This window comes from Chrysoperla carnea, chromosome 4, assembly GCF_905475395.1.
Source record: "Chrysoperla carnea chromosome 4, inChrCarn1.1, whole genome shotgun sequence".
In the NCBI taxonomy this organism is placed as follows: domain Eukaryota; kingdom Metazoa; phylum Arthropoda; class Insecta; order Neuroptera; family Chrysopidae; genus Chrysoperla; species Chrysoperla carnea.
The window spans coordinates 70,365,994-70,380,682 of NC_058340.1; the positions used below are offsets into that span (position 1 = coordinate 70,365,994).

At 28.1% G+C, this 14,689-nt stretch overlaps 1 protein-coding gene across 1 annotated transcript in view; it reads right to left on the bottom strand.

Moving 5' to 3' along the window:
- Nucleotides 1-14,689, bottom strand: part of LOC123299298 (breast cancer anti-estrogen resistance protein 1) — a 43,015-nt gene that overhangs the window by 16,321 nt on the left and 12,005 nt on the right. Inside the window, exon 2 of the mRNA XM_044881655.1 lies at nucleotides 586-729. Within this exon, the coding sequence (XP_044737590.1) occupies nucleotides 586-729 (144 nt within the window). The remainder of the gene's footprint in view (nucleotides 1-585; nucleotides 730-14,689) is intronic.

The window sequence follows — 14,689 nt, forward strand, 5'->3', positions numbered from 1 at the left end:
CAAATATATTAAGACACCCTCCTCAATTCATTGTTTGTTAAATTGACTTGGAAAAGTTATTGAAACAACTAAAAGTATAGATATATTGTGCCAATTTATGTTCCCTGGTTAAAAGTATAACATGCCAAGAATTTATAACCCAAATGTAGATCGAATATCATTTTTACAATTAGCTCGGATTTTAACGTCTATGTTTTCGTTTTAATTAATAGGGGATCATTTCGTGAACACATGTGCATGCACAAGTTCCATCTGTTGGTGCATAAGTGAACGAAGTTGGTAAAATAATGTTCCAAAAATATTTTTTTTAACGTCTATGTTTTCGTTTTAATTAATAGGGGATCATTTCGTGAACACGTACACATGCACAAGTTCCAACTGTTGGTGGCTGACATTTGTTAGTCTATGAGTATTCTCTTATACGTAGACATATCCACGTAAAACTTAGTTAACCATGTTTTATACAACCATTTTGCGAGCGTCCATGATGTAGCTAAAATAATGTTCCAAGAATATTTTTGTTCTTTATACTAAGGCATCGTTCCTGAACTCCTTATCGCATAGAAATATATTAAAATAACATACCTGTCGACCACGTAACGAACAAAGCCACCATCCTTGTATCCCAGCTGTGTTTTGTTCGAGGACAACCAAAATTTCACCTTTACGAAATGCTAATTCATCGGGCGATTCAGCAATATTATCATATATCGCTTTGGCAAGACAATTCTGGAATAAATAAAAATGAAATTGTAAGTAAAAAATTGTCAACCGATAGTATTTAAAAACAAGCGAAAGCAAACAATTGACTGAGTTAATTGTTGAAATACCATGTATAGACAGTATTGATTACGGAATCGTTTTTTTTTTTTACGTCATGTAAGTAGATAGTACACACAGAACTGACATTCCCATATAGGTAATACAAACTATATAATTTGCACCTGATTTTCGCCCTCACGGGTAAACAGTGATGTTTATGAAAAAATGTTTCAAACAAAAGTTTTTTTTTTTATCAAGAACATTTTTTACATTTGTGTCAACTTGTGTTCTATCTCTAGTTCAAGATAGGTCCAACGGACCCAAGACCCAGTTGACCTATAGTGCTCATTTACGAAACCGACCTCACTTTTTACGTCTTGAGCACACTATAAAAATTTCAGCTTGGTATCTTTTTTGAGTTAGTGTTGATAGACAGACGGACAAACAACCGAAAATGGACTAATTTTTGTTCGTAGCATCAATATTTTTGGGCGTTACAAACTTGGGACTAAGTTTAGTATACCTTGATATTCTATACAACAACTTTCTAATCTAAAGCGTTCATTTATCGATTACCAGTTATGGCTAAGAGCGAGCTTTTCATTGAGCTTGAAAACCTAAGTCAAGTTTAATGCCTGCGTTTTATCGATACTTATTTTTCTAGTTTCGAGTTTCGAGCATACGTCAAATTTAAAAAGCCACTCTGTATATCCGATCTTAGTCCTAGACTCTAGGACTATTATTTTCAACCTTATAAGATTAAGGGAAAGCGAATTTTAAAACGAGAAGCCACCACCTCATTGTATATTGTTATAGCTAATAATAAACCCTCGGGTAGTGTTTCTATATTTTGAATGGGGTGAAAATGAATGCAATGCGTAATGTGTAGTGACATGGTAGTGTCACTGCAAAGTCACTGTACCGTTGTGGTATGATTCATTCATAGTACATCCACGAAATGTGTTTCATATGAATGAACAAAACTGAATATGGTTCGGTTCTTATCAGTAATTACAACATCTCATTTACACATTTGTAAAATTAAAAATAAAATGATTCATTTTCAAAGAATTAATTAGCTATACTTATTATTAGAGAGAGTTTGTTATTTCAATGACCATTGACTTAAGGTAGTACAAGCACCAACTTTGATGATGAGTTGTTATAACTTCATGAATGTAGACGAAAAATAAGAATAAAAAACAAGTGAAAACAAACAATTGACTGAGTTAATTGTTGAAATGACCATGTATAGATAGTTTTGATTACGGAATCGTTTGTTTTTTACGTAATGTAAATAAAGAGAGATAGCTAGCCATACATACATGTCACACACACATAACTGATATTCCCATTTGAACCTAATCACGAGTAAACAGTGATGTTTTCGAAAAAATGTTTCAAGCAAAAGTTGTTTAATTTTTTATAAGGAACATTTCTTACATTTAAACTTTGGTTCTATCTCTAACAAGTTGGGTCCTACGAACCCAAGAGCCAAATGACCTACATGTTTTGAGCACGCTATAAAAATTTCAACTTGATATCTCTTTTCATTTTTGCGTTATCGTGTTGTCAGACGGACAGACAGACAACAAAAAATGGACTAATTAGGAGATTTTATGAACACCTATACCAAAATTTTGTTCATAGCATCAATATTTTTAAGCGTAACAAACTTGGAACTAAACTTAATATACTTTGATATATTTCATATACATGGTATAAAGTGCGATTCGATATCAGCGTTGGTTTTCGAAATATCGAAAACTAAATAGTTAAACAAAATTTTCAATTTTCGATATTTTGAAAATTACTCTAGATATCGAAAACCTTTTTTTTTTTACTTTTCGTCTTACTTTGTCTATCCCCACTACCGTTTTTTTTTGTTTTCAATAATTTACTAAGGTTTTAACTTTTTATTTTCCACCGACTAGTTTTGGAGAAATTTATGAAAACATACCACCCAACTACCGTTTTCCCATAAAACCAATTTTAAATATGCCTACTTTTATTTAAATAATCGAGCACCCCCTCTCCCCTAAATGTTTCAGAGTTGATTTAGACCTAGTTCAACTTCATATAAAAAGAAAATCAAGCATTTTATTTAAAATTGCCTTGGTGGTCATACTACCTTAATCATATAACATCACCAAGAACATGATTCATTCATGTATTCATTGGAAGAAGACGAACGGAGACGACGTAAGGCAGCAGGCAAAGAGAGTTTTTTTTTTACAACTTAAACCGTTACCAAGATTTAATGTTGTGTGAAATTTAATTGTTTATGGAATGATTTTAAATCATTGAAACCATAATACAAATAAAGTCCTTCATTTAAATTTAATGAATTTGAAGAATTTATGATGATTTCAATCTTTTGTTTATTTCTCTCTCTGTACTAGAGTTCTTTGAATATGACCTTTGTATGCGGTTAAAAATATAATGACGTAATGATGACGTTTAGTTTTGGAAATTATGTTGTACGGATTGATGTTGTCATCTGCTGTTGAATCATGCGAGGATTTAAAAGAATTTTTTTTTTTTTTAGAAAATAAATTTAAAAAATCAAAAACCAGACTGTGTTAAATAAAAATTGAAAAGAAATAAGTGGATACAAACAATTGATTGAGTTAGTGAGTTAGTTGTTGAAATACCCTGTATAGAATGTGTTAAATGTCAGTGCTTCCATTATTTTAAATAAATTAGAAAAGTTTAAAAAGCCAAAACTTAAATTATATATTTTATAGGCGTTTCGGTCGCCATTTATTTCATTTTCGAAAGTTTCATCTACAAATTTTTTCGTTTTTTGAGAATGTTTTTACAAGAGCACTAGTTAAAGCTGCCCGACAATTTTTAATTTTTTATAGTTTTAGAGAAAATGGACACCAAAGTATTGCCCTAATGTTTCCAACAAAAGTTATTTATTTTTTGATAAGGAACATTTTTTACATTTAAACTTTTTTTCTATCTCTAACGGTTTACAATATGAGTACCCAAGACCCAATTGACCTACAATTAATTACCGCATTTACGAACTCACTTTTTTGTCCTGAGTATGCTATAAAAATTTCAGCTTGATATTTCTTTTCTTATCGTGATGACGGGCATACAGACAAACATGTTTTCTGCGACACTTGCAAGATTAAGACAAATTGATTGAATCGATTGAACACATGATAAACACATTAAGACTCCTTTGGATGTCGCACAGTCTGGTAAAAAGTTTCAAACAAAGGTTTTTAGAAATATAATCCCCAAAATTCTGCCTGGATATAAACGCGGTGTTTGATAACATATTTTGATATTGTCAGACAAAAAACCTTCTTTTACGTCACTTTCATAATCGCGAGTTTTCTAATAAAATTCCAAAAATATCTTTAATTATTACATGACAAAAGTTTAAGGATATTTGTTACAAAAAAAACTACTGTTTAAGGACAGTTCACTTTTAAATGTACTTGAGTGTACAGTGTACAGATTGAATTGAATATAAATAACAAAATTAAAAAACTTTATTGTTAATATAAAAAATATATATTTTAATTTAAATTTTTATTACTAATATAAATATTTAATGTAATTTAGTTCAAAGTAAATTGAATGAAATATTATTTATTAATAAAAATTTAATTGATCAATTCTATACAACTTTAGTTTACAACAACACAAAAAAAAAAAAACTTTATCTCTAAAAATATTTAAAGTCTCTTTATCTATATTTAAATTTTTTGATTCAATTTATAAAAAATTTTTTTAGTTTCGAATAATTTAAAAAAATATAAATTTTAATCGATTATAATTGTTGTAAATACAAGGTTTAATATTGTAATGACATTGTAATTGCGTTTCTATCGAATGTATGTACATTCGATAGATACGACTTTGCTTTGTATACAAACATTACCTTAGCAACGCCTGTTGTTTGTACTCCAGATAATTGCGGAATAAATTCTCAAATATAGTTCTTTTGGTTTTATTTCGTATTTTAGATTTCTACATTTTCATATGTAAGAGCAATCTCTTACAATATCAGTTAAGGTCATATTGTCATATTGGGAAATAATAGAATAGTATCAGGGTTTTTAAAATAATGTAACTTTAGCTTCGAGTACTAATTACTCTAAATATATTAAACCTATTAATCTTTTGTCCACTAAGAAGAAGATTAATCATAAAAAATAAAGATATTTTTTTTCAATTCTCTTTAATTAAGATTACTAGACAAGATATTTGTCAATATTTAGTTTACGCCTGTAAGTATGATATTACATCAAATATAATCGAATAGACCATGATGTAAATATCGTATGCATGATTAAAAGTAAACAACAAAAACAAAAAGTAGGATTATTATTATTTTTATAAAATAATTTTAGTAAAATTAGATATTCAGTCACGTAACAGCAACACCAATCAGAAAGTATTGAAAGTATTACGTCACGCCATAACAAACGTAATGTAAACGATATTATATTTTTAATAGAACGAAGCAGATTCGTCGATTACAACTGCTTAAACTTGCATACACAGAAATGATTGTATGTAAAGTCGTGATGTCATTCAAGACATCATGGCACTCTACAATGTTTCAAGTAAATCTGAATTGGTTTTTTTGTAAATGCAAAACACATAATGTAAATAGTTTTTTTTGTTAAATAATACTTTTTTGGAGTAAATTAGATGTTAATGAAACGTATAAACCAATTTATCAAAATTCGGACAAAGGCCTATAATTATAAAGAGGAAACATTTGATTTTTTTTTATTGGATAAACTGAAAAGCCATTAGTCCGATTTTAAATCTACTTTCACCAAAATAAACCTTTCATTATCAGCGAGTAACATGAGTAAAAATCTAATTATTTGTAAATGGATTTATATGATATTCTTTTATCTATGGTGCCAAATTGGTGAAGGTTAGTGTTCGAATCTAAAATTATCCAAGAAATTTGAAGACTTTAGTCTAGAAACAAACTAGAAAGTAATCATGTTTTGAGACAGAGAAGTAAAAATAATAATTTTTTCCAAGCTAGAGTACAATGGTTTGTTATTAAAAAAATGGGTATAATAATAATAAACAAAACTGTATTAAAAACATACCACTATTATGTTTGAATGTAAGAATTGCACCCTCAATTTCGTGTTAATTGTTAACAACATGCGTCATCTTGTTTACTATTTTATAATATATGATATTATTTGGGGTCCTTTAGGGCAGGATATATAGTAAAAAGAAAAGTACAAAATTAGCATTTAAGGATGTATGAGCATGGTAGTGGGGGCACAAATTTAAAAATAGATATTTTTAATTTTGATGATAAATTTATATTATTACTTGACGATATAAGACGAAAAGTAAGAATAAAATTTTTCGATATCTGGCTTAATTTTCAAAATATCGAAAATTGAAAATTTTGTTTAATTATTTAGCTTTCGATATTTCGAAAACCAAGACACATATCGAAAAATTTTATTCTTATTTTTCGTCTACATTCATGAAGTTATAACAAAATTCATCATCAAAGTTGAAAATAAGATAAAAATAATTAAAACCCTTAATCTACCCTGCTCTTACATCCCTTATATGGACGGTGACACTTAGTTTTTTTCTTTTCTAATTCATTGCTAATATGTTGACTTTCTATTAAAAAGTTTTTTTTTAAATTTGTTTTCATTCATTCCAAATGAAAATTATCAAAAACTTCCAAAATATGTGGTTTTTTGAGATTCCTCCATAAGAGCCAATGTATTTTATATCGATTTTTAATGACTTTTTTCTTAAAAATTTGCACGGATACCTGAAGCTGAAATTTTAACCACATATTCTTTGAGTAAAAGACTAACTACAAACAAATTTTGAGCCTTTAAATCAAACATTGTTGTCATACTCATACATCCTTAATGTTAAAAATGTGTGAAATTTAATTTTTAAAAGCAAATTTTTCTAAAGTTTCAGAAAAGAGATCAAAAATATTCCCAAGCAGCTCACAATTTAATTTACTACTAAAATATTTAAAATAATTGAAATCTAGCACCCTACGCTTTATTATGTAAATATAAATAATGACGATGGTCTTAAAATTTACACCCATCCACCTAAAAGAAATCTTATCAGACTAGATTTGATCTTCTGAGTAGTTGATGTTAATAAAAACGTGTAGCTCCATTCGCACAGAACCTGTCTCTTAGAGGCAGCCTTGCGGTTATATGATTACAGAACCCTTAATTTAGAACCATTTCACACTTTCACACTCTTCATAACATAATGATATAAATTTTGATGTTAAAGTGTTAATTATTGAACCCACATGGTTTTATAAATTCTATTTATAAAAAAAAAAAAATCATTTTATTAAAATGAAATATTTTTATTAAAGTAATAAAAATGTATTCGGTGATTCGATGCAGTGTGTTGTATGAAATTTAAGTTATAAAAAATATAGTCAAAATTGTTTTTAACGACAATCAAGCCTATTATCGTAGCCCAATTTTAATCCATTGATTGTCGCATATGTATATGAAATATATCAAGGTATACTAAGTTTAGCCTATTGATGCCACGAATAAAATTTTGGTATAGGTGTTCATAAAATCAACTAATTAGTCCATTTTTGGTTGTCTGTCTGTCATCTGTCTATCGTCTGTCCGTCTGTCATCACGATAACTCAAAAACGAAAAAAAAAACATCAAGTTGAAATTTTTATAGCGTGTTCAGGACGTAAAAAAAGTGAGGTCCAGTTCGTAAATGAGCAACATAGGTCAATTGTGTCATCTTATGAACCGTTAAAGATACTACAAAAGTTTAAATGTAAAAAATGTTCCTTATAAAAAAATAAACAACTTTCTTTTGAAACATTTTTTTGTAAACATGACTGTTTACCCACGATGACGTAAATAAGATACAAATTTTGTTTTATGTATTATATGGGAATATCAGTTATAAATGTGTGGCTATCTAAGAGTGGATATCTTTATTTACTTACGTGTCATCAAAATACAAACGATTGCGTCGTCAACACTGTCTATACATGGTATTTCAATAATTAACTCATTCAATTGTTTGTTTTCACATGTTTTTACTTGAATTCAGCTAGTACTTATACCAATTCGTCATAATAAGTAAGTCATTGTTATTAACAATGTCATTATAAGCGACTTTGACTGAATATAATGAATATACAAATGTATATAATATCACTCACTAATCATGTTATATGTGATTAGATCAGATCGCATCGGTACCGTTTATGAATAAAATAATAATAATTATTCATGTTGATGAATAAAACCTTCTTTTTAATTAATTTATTCATGCATGAGATAGAAATAATAAAAAAATATAATACAGTAGAATCTCGATAAGTTAAAGTCCAAGGGAAACACAAAATATTTTAAGTTATAGAGGTTTTAAGTTATCAAGTGTCTATGTTAGGTAAAGGTTAATATAGAGGTATGTACATGTTTCTATGTACCCTAGTTAATATAGAGGTATGTACATGTTTCTATGTAGTTACTGAGGGCCTATACAGAGATTATTTATTTAAGTTATAGAGGCTGCGTCTTTTAAGTTATAGAGGTTTTGGGCTCTGATGGGAAGGGAACATAGTATTTTTTGAAGTAACAGAGGTTTTTATGTTACCGAGGTTTAAGTTATCGAGATTCTACTGTATTATGATTGCGTACAGTGACAGCGGCATCATATTACCGACATATATATGTATAAGATAATTTTATTGATGTTCAAAAAACTCTTTTATTACACTTTTTATAATATCAAAAAATTTATATGGCGTTTTAAAGAATCAAATTAAAAAAGAAATATAGCAACTGAATTACTTAAGGATGTATAAGCACGGTGGTAGTGGGGGTACAAATTGAAAAAATTGATATTTTCAATTTTGATTGTGAAAATTAAAAATTTTGTTTAATTATTCAGCTTTCGATATTTGGTAAACCAATGGCAGATATCGAAAAATTTAATTCATATTTTTCGTCTACATTCATGAAGTTATAATAAAATTCATCTACAAAGTTGAAAATAAGATAAAAATAATTTCAATCCTAAATCTACCTTGCTCGGACATTTTCTATGTCATTACTAATATGTTTACTTTCTATTAAAAAAGTTTTTTTTTTTAATTTGTTTTCATTCGTTCCAAGTGAAAATTATCAAAAACCTTCAAAATATGTTATTTTTGAGATTTCTCTATAAGAGCCAATGTATTGTATATCGATTTTTAACCGACTTCAAATAAAAAAGGAGGAGGTTATCAATTCGTCTGTATTTTTTTTATTAATGTTTGTTACCTCAGAACTTTTGAATGGGTGAACCGATTCTTTATCTATTGAAAGCTGATGCTTCCCGTGTGGTCCCATTTCATTTTGGTCGAGTTCTGACAACGGCATCCATGAGAAAACCAAAAATGCCTTAAATTTTCATAAAGTATGCTCGACAATAGGACGAATAACTCAATATCACGCCAATCGATTTCGATGATTTTTTGACAAATTAGTTAGTGCATGATTTCGATGACAAATTAGTTAGTGCAGTACTTCAGATTCACTAAAAATCACAAAATAAAAAAAATCTTTTAACAAAAAGAAAACCGACTTCAAAAGAAAAACTTTTCCAAAACAAATTAATATGCACTAAAAAGTAAAAAAATAACCATAATATAATGTAGTTAAAATTATTGTTATTTTTGGAGTCGGTGTCAGTCAAGCTCATGTAGAAAATTGTTCCGTCAGAGTTGTATCCTTGGCTGATACCGACTCCAAAAATAACAACAATTTTAACTCGTTATATTTTCGTTATTTTTTTACTTTTTAGTGCATATTAATTTATTTTGGAAAAGTTTTTCTTTTGAAGCCGGTTTTCTTTTTGTTAAAAGATTTTTTTTATTTTATGTGTGATGTGACCGAGTAATCAACACTATCTATACATGGTATTTCAACAATTAACTCAGTCAATTGTTTGTTTTCACTTGTTTCAATGTAATTTATGCATGTTTCTTCAAAACGGTCAAATCAGAATTTTATTTAAGTTTATAGTTATTTGTCACTAGCGGCATACATGTCAGTTACCTGGTATCAACATTCAATCCTATAAATTATAAATTAAATACTTATGACAAGTTTGCATGAGTAATAATGGCAAGAATTTTAAAAACACACGCTATTGTTAAAATTATTTGAATGTCAATGATCTAGAAACGAAATCGGGCGAACGCACTCAAGAGCCATAAGCAAGCTAGTTAAAATCAAATCATAACTACTTTTTGTTAATATTCAAAAAGTAGGATAAATCACTATAAGACATCAGTCAATATTTAAATTCACAGATGTTTTTACGGAACTTAGATTGCTTAATTAAATGAAACATGTTGTTGATTGGTATCTAGACGATCAACAAAAATCATGAAAAACCGTCTAAGATGGCTTAAAAAACCCTGAAAGGAAAACATCGACGATGAGGGAAGCTAGCTAAGAAAAACTTAGTTCAATATCGAATGATTTTTGCAAATAGACAATTTCCAAGCTAAGCGGAAGTTATACTTTTAAATATAAAAACTTTAAAGTCGAAAGAGCCACATTATAGAACGACAACATTTTTGGAGGACTTTTCTATCACATTTTAATAAAGGGATGTATCTTCTAGAGATACACGTACACGTTTTCAGCTTTCCAATTTTACAACGAAATGGTCAAGATTTTGGAATTTTTTATCTAAATACCAAAAAAGGAACTTTAATGCAACTATTCAATTTCAGACGAAAAGAGTAATGTTTCCAAATTTGGGAAATCGTCGGTCGGTCAAATCAACTGGAATAGTTCTAATTTCGTAGTGAACTAATTTTAAGGTTTCGAAATGATTAAGAGTGTGCGAGCACCAAGGCCATTTTAAATAAAAATATATGAATTTGGACTAAGTTTAAATCAATTCTGAAAATTTTAACAAGGGTTGCTCGATTATTTAAATAAATAAATGACTTCAAAAGTAGGCATATTTAAAATTGGTTTTATGGGAAAATCAAATTCAAGGAATGGTTTCACGTCAAACAAAATTATATCATCTCAATAGTAACTTGGCTAATTAGTAATTATATCTTTGATATACAAAACATCTATGATAAAACAAGTGAAAACAAACAATTGACTGAGTTAATTGTTGAAATACCATGCATAGTCAGTGTTGATTTCTTTATCACATTACACATACAAACATGTGACACATACATAACTGATAATCAAGTATAGTACATATTATAAAATTTCCACCTACTTGGCGCCCTCACGGGTAAACAGTGATGTTTACGAAAAAATATTTCAAACAAAAGTTGTTTAATTTTTGATAAGGAACATTTTTTACATTTAAACTTTTGTTCTATCTCTAACGGTTTAAAAGATGGGTCCTACGGACCCAAGACCCAATTGACCTATGATGCTCATTTACGAACTTGACCTCACTTTTTACGTCCTGAGTACGCTGTAAAAATTTCAGCTCGATATCTTTTTTTGTTTTTGAGTTATCGTGTCCACAGACGGACGGACAGCCGGAAATGGACTAATTAGGTGATTTTATGAACACCTATGACAAAATTTTTTTCCTAGCATCATTATTTTTAAGCGTTACAAACTTGGGACTAAACTTAATATACTATGTATATTTCATATATACATGGTATAAAAATATATGAATTTGGACTAAGTTTAAATCAATTCTGAAAATTTTAACAAGGGTTGCTCGATTATTTAAATAAATAAATGACTTCAAAAGTAGGCATATTTAAAATTGGTTTTATGGAAAAATGAAATTCAAGGTAAATGGTTTCACGTCAAACAAAATTATATCATCTCATTAGTAACTTGGCTAATTAGTAATTATATCTTTGATATAAAAAACATCTATGATAAAAAAAACAACGGATATATAATAAAAAGCAAGATGAATTCAAAATTTATTTTAAATAATAATATATTCATCAAAATTATATTGAAATCAAAATAAATGACAGCCCATAATTAATTACTGTGTCATGGTACTGTTATAGCTGTGTTACAGAAGAGAGATATACATATGTGTGTGTGTGTGTGTGATATATTATTAGGCTTACAATACTTGCTGGTGGCTGAATGACTAGGGGCTATATCCGGGATCATTTTATTGTGTAATATAACTAATGATGTTAATATGTAAAACGTATTGTTCTATAAAAATACATTAGTGCTGTAATTAAAATATTTTTTCGTCCAAATTTTATAAATTACTAACAGGCAGCGATTTGGTCCAAATGTTAGTTTGGGATGTAAGTTACATAGTAAAAAAACAATTAAACTCGAGACCGTTGAAAATTGTGAAATGGGGGTTGATTTGAAGGGTTGAATTCAGCAGAAAACTTCTAGATAATAAAACATTGAAAACTTTTGTACGAGACTATTTTCAACATAACCTCAAAATACATGAGAAAATTTCGAAAAACTGTTTTTTGAAAAACTATATTGATGTTTTTTTTTCATACTCCGGCTGTGCTAATTTGAACCGTTGAAATGCCTACTTTAAAATGGTCTATCTCTGTGTATGGTTTATTTTTCATTAAACCGTTTAATATCAAGAAAAACCGGAAAAAAAATATTTTTCGTCCGTTTCTTGTTTTGAATTAATAAATGATAAAATTTTATGATTTTCCATTTGAAAATCCAAAAAATAATAATTTCACATACAGTAACTATTAATTTATTCATTCATATATTAGTCTAGTTAACATCCACGATTTTTTCTATCTTTTTTGTATATTCTCCGAAAATTACGAAATAGGTGTCATTCGATTCGCAATTTTATGTAGAAAGTTTACTAAAAAAAATGAAATGGCGCTAAAAAAAATTGCAAAAGTTATAAACAATTAAGTGAAAAATAAAATAGGGGGTTCAGTTTTTTTTGAATAACTCAAAAAATATTGAAAATTTTCGAAATCTGAAAAAAGATCCAAAAAGATGAAGAAATTTCCTAAAATAAAGTTTCTACTGCCGAAATTGTATCTCTAATATTTATAATTTTTACAGAGCCTTGAAAATAGCGCAAAATATGACAAGTTTGGTTCTCGCGCGCGTTCTTTCTTTGAGACCTACTAACAAAAAAAATTATTTAAACATATAAAATATGAATATTAATAAATAAAAAAATTAATGTAGTTTTGAGATACATGAATAAACAATAATCCGTGGTTGAAAAAATTTTTTTATAATTTTTGCATTAGTTATGTAATTGTTAACTAACAATTTTTTCTATATAGAATGTTAACATAAAATCTCCGATAATTATTAGATTAAAACCCCAGAATTTTTTTCCCTCCGTGAAGTTATTCTTATTAAGCTTACAAATAAATTACCGTTTTTAAAATTTTAAAATTTTGATTTTTCAATTTGTTATTAACATTTGAATATTAACAAGTGGAAATTTTAGGATACAAAGCACATAAATTTTGTCCTGACTTTCTATTTTTAGATAGCCTGCCATTACAAACATTCATTCGTAACATTCTTCATAACAACCTGAATTCTTTTCAACAAATTTTTATTTACTTTGCATTGTACATAAAAACCTGAATACATAGAAATACTTATTTTTGAAAATTCTTCGAAAAAACAATCGAAAGTGGGTAGGGTAAGAGTGTTGAGTGTTGATATATTATTATTATCGTTTATTCAAACTTTTTTTAAATAAATTTGTATGATAAATAATAGATATTTTATCTTTGTAGGGTGATAAAACGTAAGGACAAATTCAAACATATGTCACAATTTTTGTTCAAAAAAATATTAAAACCGCCTTACAAAAAAACATAAATATATAATTTTCAACTCAACTGAATGCGTTTTTTTTTTGTATTTGAATTGAATATAATTTTACATGGCATGGCCGTGACCAAATAATAATTAATGCTTCATTGAATTTTAAAATTATTTTGAAAAATTTAAAAACTGTTATTTTAAATTTTTTTTAAATAAATAGACAGTTTTTAACCCTATTCAACAGCTTGGCACGCGTTAAACTATTATCAAATCAATTTTTTTTTATGTAAACTCCCTTTCAACATTCACGATACTACAAAAAAATTTAGTCTCTATTTAGGTAGTTGTTGTGCTAAGGACATGGTGTTAGAAAATTCTTAATTTTTGTATGGACTTTTTAAGGGTATTTTAATACAATTACAATCAAAATTAGAAGTCGATTGATTGTCTCTAACTCGTGATACACTGAATTAAAGTTCGTCAATTTTCAAAACATTAACTGAATAAGTGTAAACAGGTTAAAACAAACAATTGACTGAGTTAATTGTTGAAATACTCTGTATAGAAAGTGTTGAAAGTTAAATTAATAATTTCTATAATTTTTTTGCGTTTTTAGAGAATCTTTCACAATGCTACTAGTTGAAGTTACCTGCAGATTTTCAACTTCTATTGTTTCATATTTTATAGTTTTTTAGAAAATGGACTTCAAAGTTTTGTCCTTATTTGCGGCCTCATTTGTAAACTGTGATGTTTACGAAAAAAATATCACAATTTTTGATTCTACAAACAATTGACTGAGTTAGTTAGACTCTGTATAGAAAGTGTTGAATGTCTTATCTTAAAAAAAAAATTTCCGACAATTTTTTTTTGAAACTTTTTTTCATCAAGTTGATGGTTTCCGAGATATTGACCAAAAATCGGGTTTTTTTTGTGTATATATAGCGTTAATTATCGCAAAGCGAGCACTTCCGAGACTGCGCGTTAGTAGGGTCTTAAACTAGATATCGAAACCATCCATTTTTGTACTTTTTTTTTCCTTTGAATAAGTCCACACAAAAACATTATTTTGAGCGGACACCAATGCACGAATTTTCAAGTATGTATTAATCATTTAAAAAAAAAAAGGGTTATGTTCCGCG